This window comes from Leopardus geoffroyi, chromosome D1 (assembly GCF_018350155.1).
Source record: "Leopardus geoffroyi isolate Oge1 chromosome D1, O.geoffroyi_Oge1_pat1.0, whole genome shotgun sequence".
NCBI lineage: Eukaryota > Metazoa > Chordata > Mammalia > Carnivora > Felidae > Leopardus > Leopardus geoffroyi.
This window is the reverse complement of record NC_059329.1, coordinates 57,154,101-57,181,353: the sequence shown is the minus strand read 5'-3', so window position 1 is coordinate 57,181,353 and position 27,253 is coordinate 57,154,101. Positions and strand designations below refer to the sequence as shown.

General features: G+C 36.8%; 1 protein-coding gene across 4 annotated transcripts in view; it reads left to right on the top strand.

Annotated features, from left to right (window-relative positions):
* The window catches only part of RNF169 (ring finger protein 169), a 109,384-nt gene that overhangs the window by 45,053 nt on the left and 37,078 nt on the right, over nt 1-27,253 (top strand). For all 4 annotated transcript variants that reach the window (XR_006714009.1, XR_006714010.1, XR_006714008.1 and 1 more), the window contains exon 3: nt 25,792-25,938. Coding sequence is in view for 1 of the 4 variants with exons in the window: in XM_045484026.1 (XP_045339982.1) it covers nt 25,792-25,938 (147 nt within the window). In the remaining 3 variants the exon portion in view is untranslated. The remainder of the gene's footprint in view (nt 1-25,791; nt 25,939-27,253) is intronic.

The window sequence follows — 27,253 nt, the reverse complement described above, 5'->3', positions numbered from 1 at the left end:
TTGCAACTCTTTTTACAAAACGATTTTATTTTGTAGAAATATGTGATTAGTGAAGGTTTTAAAAAATTAAATTTTTTTCCTGCTTATAAAAGTAAGCAGAATTGTAAAAAGGAAAAAAAAAAGTTCAGATAATGAAAAGATTTAAAGAAGAAAGGAAAATTACCGGTAATCTTGTCATCTAATAGCCAAATTTAAATGTTTATCAAAAATTTAAGCTTAAGATTTTTTACAGAATAAAGAATCACACTATACAAACCATTTTTACTGATTTTTTAATTAAACATATGTGAAATTTCCATGTCAATAAATTTAGATCCATGCCAAAATTTATAATGATTATATAGAATAACAGAAAATATCATTGTAATATATCACATGTATGCCAATATTTTCCTTAAAAGCCAAAAACATTCAAGAATGAAAAATAACTTCTAAAAATATAATATTTCAAAAAGATTCCACAAGAAAATTTTTAAAATTTCTCCTCTCTAGCCAAATTTGTGTGAAAATTCACAAGTAATCTGCTTTCAGTGGAATTGCAAGGTTGGTTATATTTTTCTGGATTCAAATGAGAGTTAAAGTCTCATGCTTCTTACATCCAAGACTCAAGTTTTTTGTTTATTTATCTTAAACTTAAAAAAATGCAGGTGTTCTTCAAATCACAATACAGGTGTGATGTCGATATTTTACTCTATTATAATGAGAAAGAGCCACTGTCTGAGTTCAAATCCTGGCTCTGTAAAATAAACACCATAGCACCTGGCTTATAGAGTTATAAGATAACATAAATACAACCCTTAGCAGAGGGCCAGGCACTTTATAAATCAAACCTTCTCAAGGATGGTCTTCAGACCTACTCAGTAATTATTTATAAATTCCAGATACCATTTTTCTTTTCTTTCTAAGAGGAATGCAGTCATCTTCCTTCACTATTGTGAAATAGTGCCTGGCAGATAGTAATCCATATATAAGAATTATTATTCTCTAAAATTTGGAATCGTGAAGAACCTAGCACAAAATAAATTCCTCCATTGCTGCCATTTGTTTGTTCATTTGAGTAAGAAATGGCTGACCTTCAAAAAGTCATAGTTGGAAGTTGGAAAGTTAGTGGTATGAACCAAATGATTCTCCATTTTCTTGAACTTGCAACAGTGAAGAAGGCCTGTATTTGCCTTTTCATAATCAATGACTTAGAGATCTTTCTTTCTACTTCTGATATGTGAGTTCCCTCCTGTCCATTTAGCCTTTTATTTTATATATTTAAAAAAATTTTTTTTAATGTTTATTTATTTTTGAGAGAGAGAGACCCAGAATCCAAAGCAGGCTCCAGGCTCTGAGCTGTCAGAGTCCGACACGGGGCTGAAATCCACCAAGCCGTGAGATATGACCTGAGCTGAAGTTGGATGCTCAACCAACTGAGCCACTCAGACACCCCTCATTCAGCCTTTTAGCTTGGCAATTAAATGTAGGACTTCTGTAGCATCTGCTGGTTCAATTTATGTGTAAACTTGAATCTCTGTGATTAATTTTATATGCATTTCTGCATAATGCCTGTAATTTAAAACCTATATTAAAGTAATTTTAAATACCTTATTACATAAAGGAGATGTTTTGTAAAATGTTATCTTGACATAAAAGTTTATATATGCTTAGCTCTAAATGTAACATTTAAATTGAAAGGTGTTTAAGAATTAAAGTGAAGACAGCATAGTATCATAAATATGATATCCTTAAAATTAAGTAAGAATCATAAGAGCAAGTCAATTGCTTTATGTGATTGCTCAAGTAGAAATCATGGCTTTAACTTTGTATGCAAGAGATCATTTGCTCTGATTCAGGATGCTATGAAATGGAAACTGCAAGTAGTCCTAGTTTACCCAAAACACTTTTAAAGAAATTTTATTTAAATCCATCTTAATTGACATATAGTGTAATAATGGTTTCAGGAGTAGAATTTAGTGATTCATCACTTACATATAACACCCAGTGCTCATCCCAACAAGTGCCCTTCTTAATGCCCATCACCCATTTAGCCCATTCCCCAACCCAGCACCCTTCCAGCAACCCTCTGTATTTAAGAGTCTCTTTGGTTTGTCTCTCTCTGTTTTTATCTTATTTTTTCCTTCCCTTCCCCTATGTTCATCTGTTTTGTTTCTTAAATTCCACATGTAAGTGAAATCATATGATATTTGTCTTTCTCTGACTTTTTCTTAGCATAGTATATTCCAGTTCCATCCACATTATTGCAAATGGCAAGATTTCATTCATTTTGATTGCCAAGTAATATTCAATTGTATGTATATGCCACATGTTTTTTATCCATTCATCCATTGATGGACATTTGGGCTCTTCCCATAATTTGGCTATTGTGGTAGTGCTCCTATGAACACTGGGGTACGTGTGCCTCTTTGAATCAGCATTTTTGTATTCTTTGGATAAATACCTAGTAGTGCAATTTCTGGGCCATAGGGTAATTTCTATTTTTAATTTTTTGAGGGACCTTCATACTGTTCTCCAGAGTGACTGCACCAGTTTGCATTCCCACTAAAAGTGCAAAAGTGTTCCCCTTTTTCTGTATCCTCGCCAACATCTTGTTTCCTGAGTTCATTTCAGCCATTCTGACAGGTGTGAGGTGGTATCTCATTGTGGTTTTCATTTGTATTTCCCTGATGCTGAGGGATGTTGAGCATTTTTTCATGGGTCTGTTAGCCATCTGGATGTCTTCTTTGGAAAAGTGTCTGTTCATGTCTTTTATTCATTTCTTCACTGTATTGTTTGTTTTTTGGGTGTTGAGTTTGATAAATTCTTTATGGATTTTGGATACTAACCCTTTATCTGATATGTCATTTGCAAATATCTTTTCCCATTCCATCAGTTGCCTTTTAGTTTTGTTGATTGTTTCCTTCTCTGTGCGGAAAATTTTTATCTTGATGAGGTCCCGATAGTTCATTTTTGCTTTTGTTTCCCTTGCCTCTGGAGACATGTCTAGTAAGCAGTTGCTGCAGCTGAAGTCAAAAAGGTTGTTGCATGTTTTCTCCCCTAGAATTTTGATGGTTTCCTGTCTTATATTTAGGCCGTTCATTTATTTTCAGTTTATTTTTGTGTATATTGTAAGAAAGCGGTCGAGGTTAATTCTTCTGCATGTCGTTGTCCAGTTTTCCTGTCATCATTTGCTGAAGGACTGTCTTTTTTCCGTTGGATATTCTTTCCTGCTTTGTCAGAGATTAGTTGGCCATACGTTTGTGAGTCCATTTCTGGGTTCTCTGTTCCACTGATCTGTGTGTCTCTTTTTGTGCCAGTACCATATTGTCTTGGTGATTACAGCTTTGTAATACAGCTTGAAGTCTGGAATTGTGATGCCTCCAGCTTTGTTTTTCTTTTTCAACATTACTTTGGCTATTCAGGGCCTTTTCTGGTTCCATACAAATTTTAGGATTGTTTGTTCTATCTCTGTGAAGAATGCTGGGGTTATTTTGATAGGGATTGCATTGAATATGTAGATTGCTTTGGGTAGTATTGACATTTTAACAGTATTTGTTCTTCCATTCCATGAGCATGGAATGTTTTCCCATTTCTTTGTGTCATCTTCAATTTCTTTCATAAGCCTTCTATAGTTTTCAGTGTACAGGTCTTTTTATCTCTTTGAGGTTAGGTTTCATTCCTAGGTATTTTATGTTTTTTGATGCAATTGTACATGGGATTGATTCCTTGATATCTCTTTCTGCTGCTTCACTATTAGTGTATAGAAATGCAACTGATTCCTGTACTTTGATTTTATATCCTGAGACTTTGCTGAATTCATGTATCAGTTTGAGCAGTTTTTTGGAGGAGTCTTTTGGATTTTCCATGTAGAGTATCATGTCATCTGCAAAGAATAAAAGTTTGACTTCTTCCTTGCTGATTTTGATGCCTTTTATTTCTTTTTGTTGTCTGATTGCTGAGGCTAGGACTTCTAGTACTATGTTGAACAACAGTGTGAGAATGGACATCTCTGTTGTGTTCCTGACCTTAGGAGAAGACCTCTCAGTTTTTCCCCTTTGAGGATGGTATAAGCTGTGGGTCTTTTATATATGGCCTTTAGGATGTTGAGGTATGTTCCTTCTTTCCCAACTTTCTTGAGGGTTTTTCTTTTTTTAATCAAGAAAGGATGCTGTATTTTGTCAAATGCTTTTTCTGCATCTATGGAGAGAATCATGTGTTTCTTATCTTCTATTAATATGACATATCACATTGACTGATTTGCGGATATTGAACCAGCCCTGCAGCCCAGGAGTAAATCCCACTTAATCGTGGTGAATAATTATTTTAATGTATTGTTGGATTTGATTTGTTAGTATCTTGTTGAGAATTTTTGCATCCATGTTCATCAGGGAAGTTGGTCTGTAATTCTCCTTTTTAGGGGGGTCTTTGGTTTTGGAATCAATGTAATGCTGGCTTCATAGACAGAGTTTGGAAGTTTTCCTTGCATTTCTATTTTTTGGAACAGCTTCAAGAGAATAGGTGTTAACTCTTCTTTAAATGTTTGGTAGAATCTCTGGAAATCCATCTAGCTCTGGACTCCTGTTTTTTTAGGAGATTTTTGATTACTTTGTCATGTCATAGAATGGGTTTGGAAGTTTTTCTTCGATTTCTATTTTTCGAACAGCTTCGATAAAATAGGTATTAACTCTTCTTTAAATGTTTGGTAGAATTTCTCTGGGAAGACATCCAGCCCTGGACTCTTGTTGGGAGATTTTTGATTACTGATTCAATTCCTTTACTGGTTATGGGTCTGTTCAAATTTTCTATTTTTCCTGTTTCAGTTTTGGTAGTTATGTGTTTCTAGGAATTTATTCATTTCTTCTAGATCACCCAATTTGTTGGCATGTAATTATTCATAATATTCCCTTATAATTGTTTGTATTTCTGCGGTGTTGGTTGTGATCTCTCCTTTTTCATTCATGCTTTTATTTATTTGGGTCCTTTCCTTTTTCTTTTTGATCAATCTGGTGAGGGGTTTATCAATTTTGTTAATTCTTTCAAAGAACTAGCTCCTAGTTTTGTTGATCTGTTCTATTTTTCTGATTTCGGTATCATTTGTTTCTGCTGTATTTCCCTTCTGCTGCTGGTTTTGGGCTTTCTTTGCTGTTCTTTTTGTAGGTCCTTTAGGTGTAAGGTTAGGTTGTGTACTTGAGACATTTCTTCCCTCTTTAGGAAGGCCTGGATTGCCGTATACTTCTCTCTTATGTCCACCTTTGCTGTATCCCAAAGGTTTTGGACTGTCGTATTTTCATTTTCATTGGCTTCCATGTACTTTTTTTTTTTTTTTTTTTTTTTCAATGTTTATTTATTTTTGGGACAGAGAGAGAGACAGAGCATGAACGGGGGAGGGGCAGAGAGAGAGGGAGACACAGAATCCGAAACAGGCTCCAGGCTCTGAGCCATCAGCCCAGAGCCTGACGCGGGGCTCGAACTCACAGACCGCGAGATCGTGACCTGGCTGAAGTCGGACGCTTAACCGACTGCGCCACCCAGGCGCCCCAACTTCCATGTACTTTTCAATTTGCTCTTTAATATCTTGGTTAACCCATACATTCTTTAGTAGGATGTTCTTTAGTCTCCAAGCATTTGTGATCTTTCCAAATTTTTTCTTGTGGTTGATTTCAAGTTTCATAGCATTGTGGTCTGAAAATAAGCATGGTATGATATCAATCTTTTTGTACTTGTTGAGGGCTGATTTGTGGCCCAGTATGTGATCTGTTCTGGAGAATGTTCCATGTGCACTCAAGAAGAATGTGTATTCTGCTGCTTTAGGATGAAATGTTCTAAATATTTCTGTTAAGTCCATCCAGTCCAGTCAAAACACTTTCTTTTTATGGCAGCATCAGCAATAATCACCAATTAGACCAAAAGAGGTGGTAACTGTTAGTATCAAATGAGAGTCTAGGAACCAGATAGAAGATATAAAGCACTGACTGCTCTAGATACCAAAGTAAATTGAAATGTTCTGACACTAATTTCATTAACAGGTTTATCATGTTTGAAGTAATCGTTCTGAAGCAGTGGTATTATATACTTTATCAGCCTGTACTATATTTCTTCCATAGCCTCTGTAAGAGTTTAAAATATTTTTAATGTCCTCTATTAAAGAATAAGCCCAGACATCAACAAAAATGTATTCAACCTATTTACTGAGATGGTGGTATTTAGTGGGTACAAACTACGGGCTATTAAGTGTATGATTTGTTAGATTGTTAAAAATATATTGAAAATTAACTTAAAGATTCCCATTACCAGCTTTGTGGACATCTTAAGGGTCTAGGGTCCCAGTTTGAGACTTTTTGGTCCAGAGATAACTAGAAAATATAGAAAATGAGTTAAATGTGTATAATTCATAGAATTTATTTAATGTTTTCATATATCATTCTCTTATAGGAAAAATTTGTTATTACTTATTGATGGAGGGGAGAGATTAATGAAACACCATAATGCTGTATGGTCCTACAGCTGTCACAAGCCATTTCTGTAGTCTATCATTGGGCAGTGGACCATTTTACCAACTCAGATAAGGAAATGGAAAAATTATAGATGAATGAGCTTCTTGTCTTTAAAGTGCCATGGGGTAATACTCCTCCCACCAGCCCTGTGTAAATGGTACTATCAGGGTTGGTTACCTTTTACTGTGGAATTGAGAGAAGCTCCCTCAAAGCATGGGGATGGGTACGGTCACCAACAACAGTATGGTTTGTATCACAGGGAATATTTGTTGGAAGAACCTTTTAAAAATTGTTTAGCTCAACCTTATTACTCACTTCAACTGTATTCTACTAGAAAGTAAGCTCCATGCACAACTTTGTCATCTTTGATCAGGGCTATATATGCGCAGCACCAAAAATATGCCTGACACATAGACTCTAGTGTTCTGTAGCTGTTGGTGGAACTGAACTTTCTGAACACAGATCCCAGTCTAGAATTCAAGCAGGAGAGGGGAAATCAAGGAGCAATGGGACACACACAGTTCCATGGTCCCCTTCAAAAGAAGCTCATAGTGGGGCGCCTGGGTGGCGCAGTCGGTTAAGCGTCCGACTTCAGCCAGGTCACGATCTCACGGTCCGTGAGTTCGAGCCCCACGTCGGGCTCTGGGCTGATGGCTCAGAGCCTGGAGCCTGTTTCCGATTCTGTGTCTCCCTCTCTCTCTGCCCCTCCCCCGTTCATGCTCTGTCTCTCTCTGTCCCAAAAATAAATAAACATTGAAAAAAATTTTAAAAAAAACAAACAAACAAACAAAAAGAAGCTCATAGTGTCTGGGGGCAGAGAGACTTGAAAACAAGGAATTGGACACAAGTAATCTATTTCATTTTCTTAGCGTTTTATTTACTTTTGAGAGAGAGAGAGAAAGGACAAATAGGGGAGGGGCAGAGAGAGAAGGGGACAGAGGACCCAAAGCGGGCTCCATGCTGACAGCAGCAAGCTGGGGCTCAAACGCATGAACTGTGAAGATCATGACCTGAGCCGAAGTCGGACGCTCAACCAACTGAGCCACCCAGGCGCCCCAGTAGTTTATTTCAGAAATCCATGGTAGAAGTGCTCTCTGGATGGTATGAAATATACTTTAAAATACTTCATTTGGGGGGCATCTGGGTGGCTCAGTCGATTAAACATCCAACTTCAGCTGAGGTCTTGATCTCACAGTTGGTGGGTGCTGACAGCTCAGAACCTGGAGCATGCTTCAGATTCTCTGTCTCTGTGTCCCTCCTCTACTCAGGCTCTCTGTCTCTCTCAAAATAAATAAATAAACATTAAAAAAAATACTTCATTTGAAATAGTGTGGTATGTATATGTGTTTTTTATTTTAATCTCTAAGCATGGCTAGTTAACATTTGAAGTGTTATGTAGCACTTGAAAGACTATATTGTCAGAACCTTCACTGTATAGGCTCTGATAAGCCCTTCAATTATTTCTATAATCATCCAGCACCTAAGGTTTGTTAGCATAACATATGTTAGAAATAATTTGTAAATTTTTAAATTTTGTAATATTCCAGCAAATATAAAAGTGGAGAGAACAATAAAATGAACCCCTGTATACTGATTACCCAGATTCTGCAATTTTGAAGATAAATAATTTTTCATGGTGAAATGAGTATTGTTCAAGATGTGGCTTAGCTACAAATATTTTACAGGCATTTCTGCCCTTGCATGATAGGATTTAAGAGTCTAGTGAGCTCTGTAGCCTGTTCCTTCTATGGAACATTGCCCTGTGGCTGGGAATTTTATTTGGCTCTGTGTTTAGCTGTTAGTGGAAAATTCACTTACCTGATTCTGACCAGAATCCTGCTACTAAAATATTGCCTTGAGTGAACTGTCCATGCAAGATATTTATTGTAATATCTAAAAGGATGGAAAGCTAGCTGGAACTTCATGATACTATATGACACAAAAAATTTTTAAGTGCTATAAAATATATATAACAAAAATTTGCCTTTTTAACTATTTTCAAGTATACAGCTTAGTATCCTTAAGTACATTCACAGTTTTGTGCAACCATCACTGCTGTTTATTTTGAAAATTTTTTCATTACTCCAAACAGAAACTCTGTACCCGTTAATCAATATCTTCCCGTTTCTCTATCCCCCCAGCCCCTGGTAACCTCTAACTAACTTCCTATTTTTACAAATTTGCCTATTCTAGATATATAAGTGGAATCATACAGTATTTGTCCTTTTGGTCTGGCTTATTTCACATAGCATAATGTTTTCAAGGTTCATCTACACTGTCACATGTTTTAGTACTTCATTTCTTTTTATGACTGAATAGTATACCATTGCATGGACATACCACATTTTGTTTATCCATTCATCTCTTGACGAATACTTGGGTTGTTCCCACTTTTTGGCAATTGTGAATAATGCTGCAATAAACACTGGTGTACATGTATTTGTTTTGAATTTTTGTTTTCAGTTTTTTTTGAGTAGGAGTAGAATTACTGGGTCATACGGATAACTGTATGTTTAATTTTTTGAGAAATTGTCAAACTTTTTCACAGCAGCTGCACCATTTTACGTTCCTACCAGCAATGTCTGAGGGCTCCAATTTCTCCACATTCTTGTTAGCACTTGTTATTTTCCTTTTTCTTAAAAAAAAATTATTACAGTCATTCTAGTGGGTATCTCATAATGATTTTGATTTGCATTTCCCTAGTGAATAATGATGTTGAGCGCTGTGTCGTGTACTTATTGGCTATCTTGTGTCTCTTCTTTGGAGAAATATCTATTCAAGTCCTTTGCTTAATTTTGAATTGGGCTGTCTTTTTGTTGTTGACTTCTAATAGCTCTTTATGTATGTATTCTGAATATTAAGTCCTTATATATGATTTGCACATATTTTCTCCTACTCTGTAGGTTGTCTTTATACTTTATTGATAAACATCCTTTGGACAGAGTTTTTAATTTGGACGAAGACCCATTTGTCTCTTTTTTCTTTTGTTGCTTCTGTTTGACTTTTTCATTAAGCACAATTATGTTAAGATTCATTCACTTTGTTGCATGTATCAATAATTTATTTTTTGATTGCTGAGTAGTATTTCTTTGTGACTGGATATGTCACAGTCTGTTTACCTGTATGCCTTTTAATAGACATTTGGGTTGTTTCCAGTTCTTGGCCATTACAAATCTGCTATGAACATTCATGTATGTCTTTGTATAGACATATATTTCTTTTTCTCTTAGGTAAATGTTTAGATGTGAAATGGCTAGACCATAGGGTAGGTGTGTGTTTCATTTTTTAAGAAATTGCCAAACTTTTCCAAAGTAGTTTTATCATTTTAATTCCTACCAACTGTGTGAAAGTTCGGGTTTTTCTTGATCTTCACCAACATTTGGTATGATTAGTCTTTTTAATTTTAGCAATTCTAATTGGTGCGTAGGGGTATCTATCTCATTGTGGTTTAAAAATTTTCATTTCCCTAATGACTAATGATGTTGAGCATCTTTTCATGTGTTTATTTGCCTTCTATATATTTTCTTTGGTTTAATGTCTGTTCAAATATTTTGCCTTTTTAAATTGGGTGATGTATTTTCTTATTGTTCAATTTTGAGTGATCTTTGTGTATTCTGGATACAAATCTTTGATCAGGCATATGCTTTGCAAAGATTTTTCTCCCAGTCTGTGTCCATGTTTTCATTCTCTTAGAGTCTTCTGAAGAGCAAGATATTTTTTGTTTTGAGTTTTTGTTTTCAGGTTTTTTTTTTTTTTTTTTTTTTTTGGCTAGGAGTAGAATTACTGGATATCTTTCAAGAAAAATAGTTTATAAACTTTTTTCTTTGTAGATTGTGCTTTTGGTATTATATCTAAGAATTCTTTGCCCAGCCCAAGTTCACAGAGATTTTCTCCTCTGTTTTCTTCTGCAAGTTTTATAGTTTTAGGCCTTACATTTAGGTCTGTGATCCATTTCAAGTTAATTTTTATATGTGGTGTGAGTATAGATCCAAGTTCCTTTTCGTGCATATGAGTGTTAAGTTGTTCGAGTATTGTCTGTTGAAAAGACTGTCCTTTTTCCATTGGATTGCCTTTGCAACTTTGTCAAAAATCAGTTATCCATATATTTCTGGGTTTATTTCTAAACTCTATATTCTATCTGTACCACTGATCTATTTGTTTATTTTTATACCGATGCCATGTTGTTTTGGTTATTGTAGCTTTATAACAACTCTTGAAATCTGGTAGTGTTATTCCTCAAATTGTTCTTTTTCAAAGTTATTTTAGCCATTCTTGCTTCTCAGTATACACATCTGAATTTTAGTATCAGCTTGCCATTTCCTACAAAAAAAGGCTTCTGGGATTTTGATTGGGATTGCATTGAATCTATAGATCAATTTGAGGAGAATTGGCGTCTCAATAATATTGAGTCTTCAGACCCATCAACATGGTATATATTAGTTTTTGTAAGATCTTTTAAAATTTCTGTCAACAATATTTGTGGTTTTAAGTTTCCACATCTTTTGTCAGATATAAAGTATTTCACATTTTTTTTTTTCAACGTTTATTTATTTTTGGGACAGAGAGAGACAGAGCATGAATGGGGGAGGGGCAGAGAGAGAGGGAGACACAGAATCGGAAACAGGCTCCAGGCTCTGAGCCATCAGCCCAGAGCCCGACGCGGGGCTCGAACTCACGGACCGCGAGATCGTGACCTGGCTGAAGTCGGACGCTTAACCGACTGCGCCACCCAGGCGCCCCAGTATTTCACATTTTTTGATGTTATAGTAAATGGTATTTTAAAGTTTCAATTTCTGATTGTTCATGCAAGTATATAGAAATACAATTTATTTTTATATTTTTATATTTTGATATTCTGTTGCTAAAACTCATTTAGTAATTCTAGTACTTTTTTTTGTAGATTATAGTGGATGTTCTACATGGAGGATTATGTTGTCTGTGAATAATGTTATTTCTGGGAGACTTTACTGCTAGATTTCAAGAATTGCTATAATGCTAGTCATCAAGGCAACATGGTATTGGCATAAGGAAAAGACATAGATCAATGGAGTAGAATATAGACCTGGGATAGACCCACTCATATATCGTCAACTGATGTTCATAAAGGCACAAAAGTAATTCAGTGGCAACAGTATAGTCTTTTGAACAGTGGTGCTAGAACAAACTGAATATCCTATGAGTATCTAAAAGTGAATCTTGACGTCTGTACAATATACAAAATTAATTCAAAATGGATCATAGACTAAACTTACAAGCTAAAACTATGCAGAAGAAAACATAGAAGAAAACATTTTTGGCCTTGGGGTAGGCAAAGATTTCCTAGACAGGAACACAAAAAATCCTAATCACAGAAGAAAAAATTGATATATGGGTATCAAAATTAAAAAATTTCACATACTAGGGAAATAAAAAGGCAAAACAAATAGTGGGAGAAAATATTCTCAAAATGTGTATCTAACAATGGACTTGTATCCAGAATTTGTAAAGAATTCTTGGACTTAGCAAGCAATAAGTTACAAAAAAAGAAAAATGTGAGAGTGAAAGGTTTGACCAGACACTTCACAAAAGAAGATATGCTACTAAACACATGAAAAGATGCTCAACATAAATAGCCAGCAGGGAAATAGTTATTAAAGCCACAATGAGATATCCCTTACATCTTTTAGAATGGCTCAAATTAAAAAGGCTAACAATTCCAAGAATGAGAATGAATAGGAGAATATGAATCATCAGATACTCTCATGCAAGGCTAGTAGGAATATAAAATGGTATGACCATGATGGGAAACATTTTGACAATTGCTTTATAAATTTAAACATATACTTACTGTGTAACCCAGCGAACCTGCTTGTAGCCACTTAGCTAGGCAAAATAAAACATCTGTCCACAAAAAGACATGAATGTTCTTAGCAGCTTTATTCATAATAGCCCCAAACTAAATAAAACCCAAATATCCAACATATGAATAAACACATTTTGGTATATTCATGCAACTGAATGAATGTAACTCATCCATAAAAGGAATGTCTTAATAATAAACTTATTAACATGGACAAATCTCAAAAATATGCTCAGTGAATGAAGCCTGACACAAAGGAATATATGCTGTATGATTTTATAATAGACAAAACTCATCTGTAGTCACAGTTATCAGATTTAGGGGTTGCTTAGGACTGAGTAGGGAGGGGGATTGATTGCTAGTGGGCTTGAAGGGACTTTCTTCAGAGGTAAAAATGTTCTATATCTTGATCAGGGTGATGATTACATGGACATATACATTTGTCAAAACTCACTGAGCTAAACATTCTGTAAGTGTTCATTTTATTAGATGTAGATATGCCTTACCATAGTTCACTTTAAAAAAAATCAGTTCTAACTGGGTTGTAGATCTAAATGTGAAAGGTCATACTGGCACAAAAACAGACACTCAGGTCAATGGAACAGAATAGAGAACCCAGAAATGGACACACAAATGTATGGCCAACTAATCTTTGACAAAGCAGGAAAGAATATCCAATGGAATAAAGATAGTCTTCAGGAAGTGGTGCTGGGAAAACTGGGCAGCAACATGCAGAAGAATGAACCTGGACCACTTTCTTACACCATTCATAAAAATAAACTCAAAATGGATGAAGGACCTAAACGTAAGACAGGAAGCCATCAAAATCCTAGATGAGAAAGCAGGCAAAAACTTCTTTGACCTTGGCCGCAGCAACTTCTTACTCAACACGTCTCCGAAGGCAAGGGAAATAAAAGCAAAAATGAACTATTGAGGCCTCATCAAAATAAAAAGTTTCTGCACAGAAAAGGAAACAATCAGCAAAACTAAAAGGAAACTGATGGAATAGGAGAAGATATTTGCAAATGACATACCAGATAAAGGGTTACTATCCAAAATCCATAAAGAACTTATCAAATTCAATGCCCAAAAAACAAATAATCCCGTGAAGAAATGGGCAAAAGACATAAATAGACAGTTCTCCAAAGAAGATATCCAGATGGCCAACTGACACATGAAAAAATTCTCAACCATCAGGGAAATACAAATCAAAACCACAGTGAGATACCACCTCACACCTGTCAGAGTGGCTAACGTTAACAACTCAGGTAACAACAGATGTTGGTGAGGATGCAGAGAAAGAGCATCTCTTTTGCACTGCTGGTGGGAATGCAAGCTGGTGCAGCCACTCTGGAAAACAGTATGGAGGTTCCTCAAAAAATTGAAAATAGAATTACCCTACGACCTAGCAATTGCACTACTAGGCATTTATCCAAGGGATACAGGTATGCTGTTTCGAAAGGGCACATGCACCCCAATGGTTATAGCAGTGTTATTGATAATAGGCAAAGTGTGGAAAGAGCCCAAATGTCCATCGATGGATGAATGGCTAAAGAAGATGTGGTATACATATACAATGGAGTATTACTCGACAATCAAAAAGAATGAAATCTTGCCATTTGCAACTACATGGATGGAACTAGAGGGTATTATGCTAAGCGAAGTTAGTAGAGAAAGACAAATATCATATGACTTCACTCATATGAGGAATTTAAGATACAAAACAGAGGAACATATGGGAAGGGAAGCAAAACTAGTATAAAAACAGGGAGGGGGACATAACATAAGAGACTCTTAAATATGGAGAACAAACAAAGGGTTACTGGAGGGGTTGTGGGAGGGGAGATGGGCTAAATGGGTAAGGGGTATTAAGGAATCTATTCCTGAAATCATTATTGCACTATATGCTAACTAACTTAAATGTAAATTAAAAAAATAAATAAGTATGAAAGGTCAAATAACAATCTCCTTAAAGATAACACGGGAGGTGAGGCACCTGGCTGGCCCAATTGGAGCCATGTGAATTGGCTGGAGCATGTGAATCTTGACCTTGGAGTCATGAGTTCAAGCCCCATGTTGGGCATACAGCTTATTAAAAAGTTTTTTTTCTTAACGGTAACATGGGAGAATTTCTTGAACAGGATACACAAAGAGTTGGTTAAGTGTCCAACTTTTGATTTCAGCTCAGGTCATGATCTCACAGTTCATAAGATCAAGCCCCATGCCAGGGCTCTGAGCTGACAGTGCGGAACCTGCTTGGGATTCTCTCTCCTCTCTCTCTGCCTCTCCCCTGCTCACATGCTCTTTCTCTCAAAGTAAATAAGCTTCAAAAAAAAAAAAAAAAAACCCCACTGAAGTTAAACTACCTTAAAACCTGAAACTTTTGTCTGAAAGTTTCTGATTTTCATATACATGAAAATGTATATGTATATACATATATATGTCCTATGTATATTTTTTCTTGAAAATTGCTTCATATCCAAAAAGTATAAATAACTCCTACACATTACTAGGGAAAAAAACCCCAAATATCTAAATGAAAAAAGGACAATAATGTGAATAAGCAGCTCATAAAAGAAGATTTCCTAATAGTCCATAAACATATGAAAAGCTGCTCTATATCTTTAGTCACCAGAGAAATGCATATCTAGTCATAATGCAGTCCCAGTGTATACTCACTGGAATGACTGAAGTAGACAAATGGTACTGTTAAGGCTGAGAGCAACTGTCATTCTGCCTCATTGGGGGGTGGAAGTGTTCTCTGTACAACCAATTTGGGAAGCTATGGCAGCGCACCCATGTCTTATGACTAAACAGTTTCTCTTCTACATTATACACCACAGAACAGTATGTGTATCAGGATACATCTTCAAAAATATTCATAGCAGTTTATTTGTGAATAGCCACAAATTAGTAACTCCCCAAATATGCATTAATGGTAGAATGGTTAAATTGTTTTGTAGTCAAACAGTGGAATAGTATAAAACAATGAGAAGGTACAACCTACTCTATGCACCTACATGGATGAATCTCACAAATAGAATGTTGACTGAAGGAAGACTGATAAAATACCCATGAAAGATTCCACTTACATAAAATTCAAATAGGTAAAAATGAGTTTTTGGTGTTGGACGCTGGAATTGTGGTTACTTTTGGGTAAAAAGAGGCACAGGGAGTACTGGTTTCTTGATCTGGGTGGTGGTTACATGGATATGCCTATTTTGTATAATTGATCATACTTTGCATTCATGATTTGTACACTTCTCTGTTTATAATCCTTGATTTTAAAGAGTTTATTTTTATTTAAAAAATTTTTTGAGAGAGAGAGAGGGTGGAAATGAGTGAGGAACAGAGAGAGAGAGAGACAGAGAGAGAGACAGAAGCAGGGCTCACCTGAAGCGGACTCATGCTCACCCGATGTGGGGCTTATGTTCACCCTTAGCGAGGCTGATGCTCACCTGAAGCGGGGCTTGAGCTCACCTGACGTGGGACTCAAACTCACAAACCCTAAGATCATGACCTGAGCCAAAGTCAGATGCTTAACAACTGAGCCACCTGGGCACCCAAAGACTTTATTTTAAAAAACTAGTGAAGGCAAAGTAAAGATATTTTCAGGAAAAGATTACATGGTGTTTTTTTGGTAGCGTGACTGGATATGAGATTAATGTACAGAAGTCAATAGTTTTTCTTTAATAATTAGCATCCAGAAATGGAAGTGGTAAAAACCATTCCACTTACAGTAGTGGGCAGCTTCACTTTGGTACAGCCTGAGATCTTGTTTAGGCTCCTAGTGCTTGCCTCTTGCTTTTAGCACTAGGGCTTCTCTGTAATCGCTCTCCAGTGCCTACCATGGGAACTTCCTTAGGTTGTGCAAACCAGTGTGAGGGGTATTTCATGCCTCGTGAAGCAAACTTTGGTCGGTGGGAGGTTGGAATCAATAGATCCATGCTTCCCTTTTTCTCACTTCAGACTGACAGTCTTGACATGCATTTTATACAGTTTCTCATATTGGCCTTTGTAGCCAATTATTGGACCCACCACCATACCACTTTTATTGGCTTTCTTTCCTTGGTAAGTTTACTCTGTATTCAACTCCTACTCCCAAAGTATTCATGCATGAGCCTTCTTCTCAGACTCTGTTCAGCTCCCCATAACAAAGAATTACATGGCCTAAAAGTGCTGAGGTTGAGAAATCCTGTTATCTGAAGCCAGCGGTTTGCTCTTCAGTATTCAGTCTCTGCGACTTTGGGAAATAACCACTGAGTGTTAATTTTTGTGTGTATAAAATGATAATAATAGAATCAAACAGAGTCCTTAATGTTTAAATGAGGTAAGCTCTCTAAATTTAATGCCTGGCACAAAGAACCGTTCAATAAAGAGCAGCTATTGATGTTTCTTTTTCAAGTTTATATGCTACTTTCCGACACTCCCGAAGTCATTTTCCCTGACTGTGAAAACTCTTTCCTAGACACCAAGTTCTCAAGTCCTTATAAAAAACTATTCAAGGGGCGCCTGGGTGGCTCAGTCAGTTGAGCCTCTGACTTCAGCTCAGGTCATGATCTCGCGGTCTGTGAGTTCGAGCCTTGCATCGGACTCTGTGCTGACAGCTCAGAGCCTGGAGCCTGCTTCGGATTCTGTGTCTCCCTCTCTCTGCCCCCTCCCTGCTCATACTCTGTCTCTCTCTCTCTGTCAAAAATAAATAAACATTTAAAAAAAAAAACTGCTACAGAACCCAGTAGGGAGAAGACACAAATATCATTCATGTGAAGATTTAAATGCACATATAGGTTTTTCCATTTTGTAAGTTTTTAGCTTACAGTGTGTGACAGTGTGTTAGAGACTCAACATTGCAATAGAAAGGTCGTTTTGCCAGAAGCAGCCCATGTCAAAGTTCACTGTAAAATTTTGAGAGCAATAATAAACATTAGTGGGAGGCAGAAGGATGCATTTTAAAACACTAGGAAAGCCAGACGACATAGTATATAAACACCATTAAGTAAACAAAATAACACTAAAATATATAAAATAGGAAATGTAACAGTTTTTTTTTTTTTTTTTAATAGCAACATCTGTGGAGGGGGCATTATTGGAGGCAATCTTGTGCATTTAGGAGGTTTAGTAGCAATCCTTGGCCTCACCCAAGGTCTGCCTGTAGCACCTATACACCCCCATACCCTCAGTTGTGACAACTCAAAGTGTCTCCAGACATTGTTAGATGTACCCTGGGATGTAAAATCATCTTTGCTTGAGAACAACTGAGATAAGCCTAGATTGGAATTCTAGCTCCTGGACTATGGCACTGGGAATTTGAACACATTACCTAACTCCTAAAACTTATTTTTCTTATATGAGATGATGTATGTACAGTGCTTAGCCTAGCACCTGACACACAAGAGTTCAATAAATGATAGCAATTACTTTGATGCTAAAACTTGTTCTCTTTTTTGCCACTCTGCCTTTTTATCCTCTAAAAATGAATTGCCCCTTTATGTAGCCTGTGGTTAATCTGTTGAACAAGAATTTTTCATCTGATATCATCAAAAGACATTGAGTTTTCATGTGGGCAGTTAATATAGGCTTTAGGTTTACTTTCTTCCTGGCCATGGTTTGCTTTTCATCCTTTTGTTTTTTTGTTTGACTTGGGCAGAGTTAGGAGTACGTTATTTCATTTGAGCTTCTTCCTGACATAACATTGTGTATGGTGTTCATTGAATATTTGTAACCTCTTGAATTAGACTCAGCATATTAAAGACTAGTTCAAGCCTGTAGCAATCAGACGTATAGAAATTGGAAAGATAAAACTAAATCTTTTTTTTTCTTGGTACTTTGAAAAAAATTATTAAAAGTTTTTAAAAATTATTTTTTAATTTACATCCAAGTTAGTTAGCATATAGTGCAACAATGATTTCAGGAGATTTCTTAATGCCTCTTACCCATTTAGCCCATCCCACCTCCCACAACCCCTCTAGTAACGCTTTGTTTGTTCTCTGTATTTAAGAGTCTCTTATATTTTGTCCCCCTCCCTGTTTTTATACTAGTTTTGCTTCCCTTCCCGTATGTTCCTCTGTTTTGTATCTTAAATTCCTCATATGAGTGAAGTCATATGGATATTTGTCTTTCTCTGATTGACTAATTTCACTTAGCATAATACCCTCTAGTTGCATCCATGTGGTTAGTTGCAAATGGCAAGATTTCATTCTTTTTGATTGTCGAGTAATACTCCATTGTATATGTATACCACATCTTCTTTATCCATTCATCCATCGATGGACATTTGGGCTCTTTCCATACTTTGACTATTGTTGATAGCACTGCTGTAAACATTGGGGTGCATGTGCCGCTTCGAAATGGCACACCTGTATCCCTTGGATAAATGCCTAGTAGTGCAATTGCTGGGTCGTAGGGTAGTTCTATTTTTAATTTTTTGAGGAACCTCCATACTGTTTTCCAGAGTGACTGCACCAGTTTGCATTTCCACCAGCAACACAAAAGAGATCCTCTTTCTCCGCATCCTCGCCAACATCTGTTGTTGCCTGAGTTGTTAATGTTAGCCATTCTGACAGGTGTTGAGGTGGTATCTCATTGTGGTTTTGATTAGTATTTCCCTGATGATGAGTGACGTTGAGCATTTTTTCATGTGTCGGTTGGCCATCTGGATGTCTTCCTTGGAGAAGTGTCTATTCATGTCTTTTACCCACTTCTTCACGGGATTATTTGTTTTTTGGGCATTGAGTTTGATAAGTTCCTTATGGATTTTGGATACTAACCCTTTATCTGATATGTCATTTGCAAATATCTTCTCCTATTCCATCAGTTTCCTTTTAGTTTTGCTGATTGTTTCCTTCGCTATGCAGAAGCTTTTTATTTTGATGAGGTTGCAATAGTTCATTTTTGCTTTTATTTCCCTTGCCTTCGGAGACGTGTTGAGTAAGAAGTTGCTGCGGCCAAGGTCAGAGAAGTTTTTGCCTGCTTTCTCATCTAGGATTTTGATGGCTTCATGTCTTACATTTAGAACTTTCGTTTTGAGTTTTGAGTTTATTTTTATGAATGGTGTAAGAAAGTGGTCCAGGTTCATTCTTCTACATGTCACTGTTCAGTTTTCGCGGCACCACTTGCTGAAGAGACTGTCTTATTCCATTGGATATTCTTTCCTGCTTTGTCAAAGATTAGTGGGCCATGTGTTTGTGCGTCCATTCCTGGGTTCTTTGTTCCATTCCAGTGATCTGAGTGTCTGTTTTTGTGCCAGTACTATACTGTCTTGCTGATTATAGCTTTGTAGTACAGCTTGAAGTCTGGGATTGTGATGCCTCCAGCTTTGGTTTTCTTTTTCAAGATTGCTTTGGCTATTCGGGGTCTTTTGTGGTTCCATACAAAATTAGGATTGTTATAGCTCTATGAAGAATGCTGATGTTATTTTGATAGGGATTGCATTGAATATGTAGACTGCCTGGGTAGTGTTGACATTTTAAACGGTATTTGTTCTTCCTATTCAGGAGCATGGAATATTTTTCCATTTTTTTGTGTGTTGTCTTCAATTTCTTTCATAAGCTTTCTATAGTTTTCAGTGTATAGATTTTTCACCTCTTTGGTTAGATTTATTCCTAGGTATTTTATGATTTTTGGTGCGTCAGTGGGATCGATTCCTTGGTTTCTCTTTCTGTTGCTTCATTGTTGGTGTATAGGAATGCAGCCAATTTCTGTGCATAGATTTTACATCCTGCCACTTTGCTGAATTCATGGATCAGTTCTAGCAGTTTTTTGGTGGAGTCTTTTGGGTTTTCCACATAGAGTATCATGTCGTCTGTGAAGAGTGAAAGTTTGACCTCCTCCTAGCCGATTTAGATGCCTTTTATTGCTTTGTGTTGTCTGATTGCTGAAGCTAAGACTTCTAATACTATGTTGAATAGCAGTGGTGAGAGTGGACATCCCTGTCTTGTTCCTGACTTTAGGGGTAAAGCTCTCAGTTTTTCCCCATTGAGGGTGATATTAGTGTTGGGTCTTTCATATGATCTTTTATGATCTTCAGGTATGATCCTTCTATCCCTACTTTCTTGGGGGTTTTTATCAAGAAAGGGTGCTGTGTTTTGTCAAACGCTTTCTCTGCATCTATTGATCGTTGATCGGATCCTGTGGCTCTTGTCCTTTGTTTTATTGATGTGATGTATCACATTGATTGTTTTGCAAATGTTGAACCAGCTCTGCATCCCAGGTGTAAATCCCACTTGGTCGTGGTGAATAATTTTTTTAATGTATTGTTGGATCCAGTTGGCTAGTATCTTGTTGAGGAGTTTTGTGTCCATGTCCATCAGGGAAATTGGTCTATGATTCTCCTTTTTAGCAGGGTCTTTGTCTGGTTTTGGAATCAAGGTAATGCAGACTTCATAGTCAGAGTTTGGAAGTTTTCCTTGCATTTCTATTTTTTGGAACAGCTTCAAGAGAATAGGTGTTAACTCCTCTTTAAATGTTTGGTAGAATTCCCCTGGAAAGCCATCCAGCCCTGGACTCTTGTTTTTTGGGAGATTTTTGATTACCAATTCTATTTCTTTACTGATTATGGATCTGTTCAAATTTTCTATTTTTCCTGTCTCAATTTTGGTAGTTAATATGTTTCTAGGAATTTATCCATTTATTCCAGGTTGTCCATCTTATTGGTGTGTAATTGCTCATAATATTCTTTTACTATTGTTTTTATTTCTGCTGTGTTGGTTGTGGTCTCTCCTCTTTCATTCTTGATTTTATTTATTTGGGTCCTTTTTCTTGATCAAACTGGCTAGGGGTTTATCAATTTTGTTAATTCTTTCAAAGAACCAGCTTCTGGTTTCATTGATCTGTTCTACTATTATTTTTTTTTTGTTTGTTTGTTTGGTTTTGGTTTTGATAGCATTGATTTCTGCTCTAATCTTTATTATTTCCTGTCTTCTGCTGGTTTGAGTTTTTTTTGCTGTTCTTTTTCCAGCTCCTTAAGGCATAAGGTTAGGTTGTGTATCTGAGACCTTTCTTCCTTCTTTACGAAGGCCTGGATTGCTATATATTTCTCTCTTATGACCGCCTTTGCTGCGTCCCAGAAGTTTTGGGCTGTGGTATTATCATTTTCACTGGCTTCCATGACTGTTTAATTTCCTCTTTAACTTCTTGATTAGTCCATTTATTGTTTAGTAAAATGGTCTTTAGTCTCCAAGCATTTGTTATCTTTCCACATTTTTTCTTGTGGTTGATTTCAAGTTTCATAGCATTGTGGTCTGAAAATATGCATGGTATTGTCTCAATCTTTTTGTACTTGTTGAGGGCTGATTTGTGTCCCAGTATGTGATCTATTCTGGAGAACGTTCCATGTGTATTGGAGAGGAATGTATATTCCACTGCTTTAGGATGAAATGTTCTGAATATATCTGTTAAAGCCATACGGTCCAGTGTGTCATTCAAAGCCATTGTTTCTTTGTTGATTTTCTGTTTAGGTGATCTGTCCATTGTTGTAAGTGGGGTGTTGAATTCCCCTACTATTATGGTATTATTATGAATGAGTTTCTTTATGTTTGTGATTAATTGATTTATATATTTGGGTGCTTTCACATTTGGAGTATAAATGTTTACAGTTGTTAGATCTTCTTGGTGGATAGACCCCTTAATTATGATATAATGCCCTTCTTCATCTCTGTTACAGTCTTTATTTTAAAGTCTAGGTTGTCTGACATAAGTATGGCTACTCTGGCTTTTTTTGTTGACCATTAGCATGATAGATGGTTCTCCATCCCCTTACTTTCAAGCTGAAGGTATCTTTAGGTCTAAAGTGAGTCTCTTGTAAACAGCATATAGATGATCTTGTTTTCTTATCCATTCTGTTACCCTGTGTCTTTTGATTGGAGCATTTAGTCCATTGATGTTTAGAGTGAGTACTGAAAGATAGGAACTTATTGCCATTATGGTGCCTGTAGAGTTGAGGTTTCTGGTGGTGTGGTGGTGTTCTCTGGTCCTTTCTAGTCTTTGTTGCTTTTGGTCTTTTTTTTTTTTTCCGTCTTTTCTCCCCACAGAGAGTCCCCCTTAAAATTTCTTGCAGGGCTGGTTTAGTGGTCATGAACTCCTTTAATTTTTGTTTGTCTGGGAAACTTTTTATCTCATCTTCTATTTTGAATTACAGCCTTGCTGGATAAAGAATTCTTGGCTGCATATTTTTCCGATTCAGCACATTGACTATATCCTGCCACTCCTTTCCGGCCTGCCAAGTTTTTGTGGATAGGTCTGCTGCAAACCTAATCTGTCTTCCCTTGTAGATTAAGGACTTATTTTCCCTTGCTGCTTTCATGATTCTTTCCATGCCTGAGTATTTTGTGAATTTGACTATGATATGCCTTGTTGGTCAGTTTTTGTGGAATCTAATGGGAGTCCTCTGTGCTTCCTGGATTTTGATGTCTGTGTCTTTCCCCAGGTTAGGAAAGTTTTCTGCTATGATTTGCTCACATGAATCTACCGCTTTTTCTCTCTTCATCTTCTGAGACCCCTATGATTCTGATGTTGTTCCTTTATGAGTCACTGAGTTCTCTAATTCTTAAATCATGCTCTTTTGCCTTAGTTTCTTTGTCTTCTGCTTCATTTTTCTCCATAAGTTTGTCCTCTATATCGCTGATTCGCTGCTCTGCTTCATCCATCCTTCCTGCCATGGCATGTATTCAAGATTGCAGTTCAGTTACAGCATTTTTATTTCATCCTGACTAGCTTTTACTTCTTTTATCTCTGCAGAAAGGGATTCTAATCTATTTTCAACCTCAGCTAGTATTCATATTATGATTCTAAATTCTGGTTCAGACATCTTGTATCTTTGTTGATTAAGTCCCTGGCTGTCCTTTCTTCCTGTTCTTTCTTTTGTGGTGAATTCCTTCATTTCATCGTTTTGAAAGAAGAAAAGGAATTAATAAGGTACAAAAATTACAATTAAAGAATTAAAAACAACACCCCCCAAAAAAATCAAATAATGGAAGTTAGATCCTAGGTGTGTTTTGGTCTTTTTGTTGAAAGGACCTTGATAGATTAGAGAAAAAAAGGAAAGAAAAGAAAAGAAAAAGAAAAAGAAGGAAAATGTTTGAAAAGTTGAAAAAATGAATACAATGGAATAGAATAAAATGAAATGATGGAAGCAAAATAGAATTTGAAAAATTTACAAAAAAAGTAAAAAATATAGTAGAAAAAAATTAGTATTTTTAAGAACCGTGGAAAGTAAAAATAATTTTTTTCTCTTTCTGTATTCAGGAATAAGAAAAGAAAAAGAAAAAAAAGTGAATAGATGGACTAGCAAACAGACCGAAATATGATTGAAATTACAACGGTTTCCCCTAGCAGTCAAACTATGAAGCACTTTATAGTCCGTTAACTAAGCAGGCAGAGAGACTTGAGGAGTTCCTGAAGAGCGAGGTTGGCGCAGTTGGACTGGGCTTAGTGTAACGGCTCCATTCTCCACTAGATGGCGCTGCTTAGCTTACTAGGGTGGGTTGTTGTGGTGCAAGTAGGTGTGTATGCACATGTGAGGGAGGGGTGAAAATGGCATCACCCAGCTACCCAGTCTCTAGTATCAGAACTCTCTGCTCTCCCCGACCGGCAGTCAAGCACCCCTCCTTTGCCTCCAGCTTCCGTCCACTCTCTGCTTTTATACTGTGACCAAGCTGTCAGGCTGCCAGGAGGCACTTCCCTCCTGAGTTTTGTCTCAGATGTGGCTGTGTTTCCCGGCCCCTTACTACTGAGGGACTGCAGCTTTGACCTGTTCTGACCCTCTGGGGGAGGGTTTCACCAATCAATGATAGGGTGCCCGCCCGCCAGGAACATTTGCAGGACTGTGCTGCTGCCGATGCCCAGAGACTGCAACTGGGTGCCAGCCCACAGCAGAAAAAGTTCATGTGATTGTGTAGCAGCAGCGTTTCAGGGATTATGGTAAATCACAACACATCTGGCACCAGCCTTCCCCCTTAATGCCCTTGTTCTAGCACCATTGAATGTGGTTCTTCTCCAGGGTCCTCTGGGACCTTTGCCTGTGGGGTTGTCACACAGCCTCTATGAAATGTCCCCCTGGCCGGGGAACCAGCTCTCCCCGTGTGGCCTGAGGACCCCTTGGACCTTGCTCTCTGCTCCTGGGGATTCGCCTTTCCCACCAGAGCACTACCAGGTATCTAGCTATGGAGTTTCAGACTCTGCACTCCCCCTGTTTATAAAGTGTTAATGGAATTTAAACCCTTTTCTTTCTCCTTTCTCCCTTTTTTGTTCAGTCCCTTGCATACTCTTTCTTTTCTCTCCAGCTGCTTTCAGGGATTGGGGGAAGGATGCTTTCCCGTATTCTTCCTGCCTTCTCCATCCTCTCTCCAGAAGCAAAAATAGTTTCCTCCCCTCCACGGCTTCTCTCTCCCCAGTTCACTTCTCTGTGCTGCACACCTGCCAAGTTCTGTAGTTCAGGTTGTGCAGATTGTTGTGTTAATCCTCAAATCAGTTTTCTAGTTGTGCAAGATTGGTTTAGTGTTGATCTGGCTGCATTTCAGGGACCAAGACTAAATCTTAATTGTTTTTATTGTTGGTTTTGCTTTTTAACCCTGAGGCGACAACCAATGCAAAATATTTGTTCTTTAGCTTTATTTTTTTTGCAAGTATGATTGAAAATTAGTAGCTTGTAAATGCCTTGATATACCTTATGTCATTTAAGTTTTATGAAAACCCTAGGACAGTGAAAGGAAAATAAAAGGAAACTCTTAATGTACTGTAAGTACACAGCAAGGCACTACATTAAATCCTTTATATTATTATTCGTTTCTTACTACAGTATCTACAAAGTAAGTAGCATTATCCCTATTTTGTAGGTGAGCATATGATGCTTCATTTGCCCAAGATGGTACAGCTGGTAATAAGTACAGACCCCCTGGAACCCGAGTTTTTATTCCAGTGCTCATCTTATGTTCATAATGTCCTGCCACCTCCAAATGAGGAGCATTGGCTTCTGCCTTAAATTTATTTGTAAACAATGTATTTTGACCTGTCCTCTGGACCACAAGATAACGGCATAAATTGCAGGACATTGGAACTGTGATAATTTTTTCTATTGCCTCTAGTACCAATGACCCCTGGCCCTCTGTGGCCTACATCTTGGCTATTCTCCTCACTTAATGTAGTTTTATTTGGTTTCTGGGAACGAGGAAAGTTTTTAGGTTCAGCCTTTTTTGGCTAAGTGAGTAAATCTTATTTTTTGATTACGCATATTATTTTAGCTTTTATCATTTCATATTGCTTAAGAATGCGGAGCAGTTAAATCTTAAGTCATGCAGTATATGTTTGGCAAAAGTCAAGTGAAAGCAGACTTACTTAAAAATTAAGAGGGCTCTATATCTAATAAGAAAAATAGTCTCAAACTTCCATGTGATGTTTGTTCTAATAGACTACTGAGTAAAAAATGTTTTGAAGTCTATAGTTGCCTAAAACTCTCCTTCTCGGTGTGATTTGTATTTTTAGCTGAGAGAAGAAAAGTTGCAAGAGGAGAAAACCTCTGAAGATCAAATCCACAAGCTGTTATCAGAGGATACAGAAACAGGGAAAAGAAAAATGGATGAACAGAAAAAGAGAGATGAGCCATTAGTACTGAAATCAAATCTGGAACATGTAAGTAGATCACCGTTTTGATGGACATCTGGCCCCAAATCAGTAATTATCCCAGGTGATGTGGATCTGCAAACCTATGTTTGTGAGCTATGAGACCAGAAGAGTCGCTGAGTATGCAGTTTAAGAGTAGTGAAAAACTTAGTGTCTCAATGACAGCTGGAGAAATAATTCTGAATGAGACAATTGAGACTTGGGTGAAAAGATTAAGGAACAGTGGGGAAAAAAGGTGAGTGAGGGGAAAAACCTAGTACAGCATACTATTTGTGGAGTATTCTATACTATTCACTACTATTCAATACTATTCTATTCAATACTACTTACATGTGTGTTGTCGTTTTGACTTCTGTGTTGTGATTTGACCTTTGAGTTTTGTACATCTTATATTCTCAACTAGGTTTCCTTAAAGCTTGTATTTGATTTCCTTTCATTCTTTTTAATGCCTTAAGCAACACAGTGCTAGATATAAGGTAGGACTTCAATATCAGATTACTTAGTTTAAACTAACCCTAAGTTACTTAATTTAAACTAACGCTAACCCTTAGTTTAAACTAACTCTAGACTTCTAATCTTGCAAATCTTGCCTGAATTGTTTTCATCACTTTTTTACCAAGCAAATTACTCAAAAAGGTTGTAAATGGTATATTTAATGTATGTATGAAAGCACTTTTGGAAGGCCTACTGGATGCTCAAATGGATAATTACAATTGGGTTTTTTTTCTTTAGTTAAGTCTTACTGGATCAGACCTTTTTCTGTTGCTTGCTGTGTGTACTTACAATATCTTTAGTGTCATAATCTTTTAGAATAGTTTGTGATTTAGCCTTGTTAGTATTTCAGGTTAGCTTCCCAATGAGCTGGAATTAATAAAAGCTTTACTGTATTTAATACAGAGAACATAGAATGGAAGGAAAAAAATTTTTTCTGCACCTTCAGAAGTCTGCTCCTTAAACAGATCCCAGCATTGTAACGGACTGTACGACTTTGGCCAGGTTACTTAATTTCACTGTGTTTTGGCTTTACTCTTTGCAAAGGTATTTTTCCTGACCTTCAGGAAATGAAGTTACTTAAGCTTTCTTGGATCAATAGTAATTGCTGCTATCAACATGCATGTGCATTTTTTATCCCATTTATAATAATAATTGTTATTATTTAATTCTTATCAAAACCAATCACTTGCATTTTAGAGGGTTTCACTCTTCCATAAGATTCAATTTAACAAATAAGAAATGCTTGTGTACTCTTAATGCTCTGTTCATTGGGAACTACAAAAGGAAAAAGACTGCTACTGGACAGCATTCAGTTTAACTAGGATGGCGA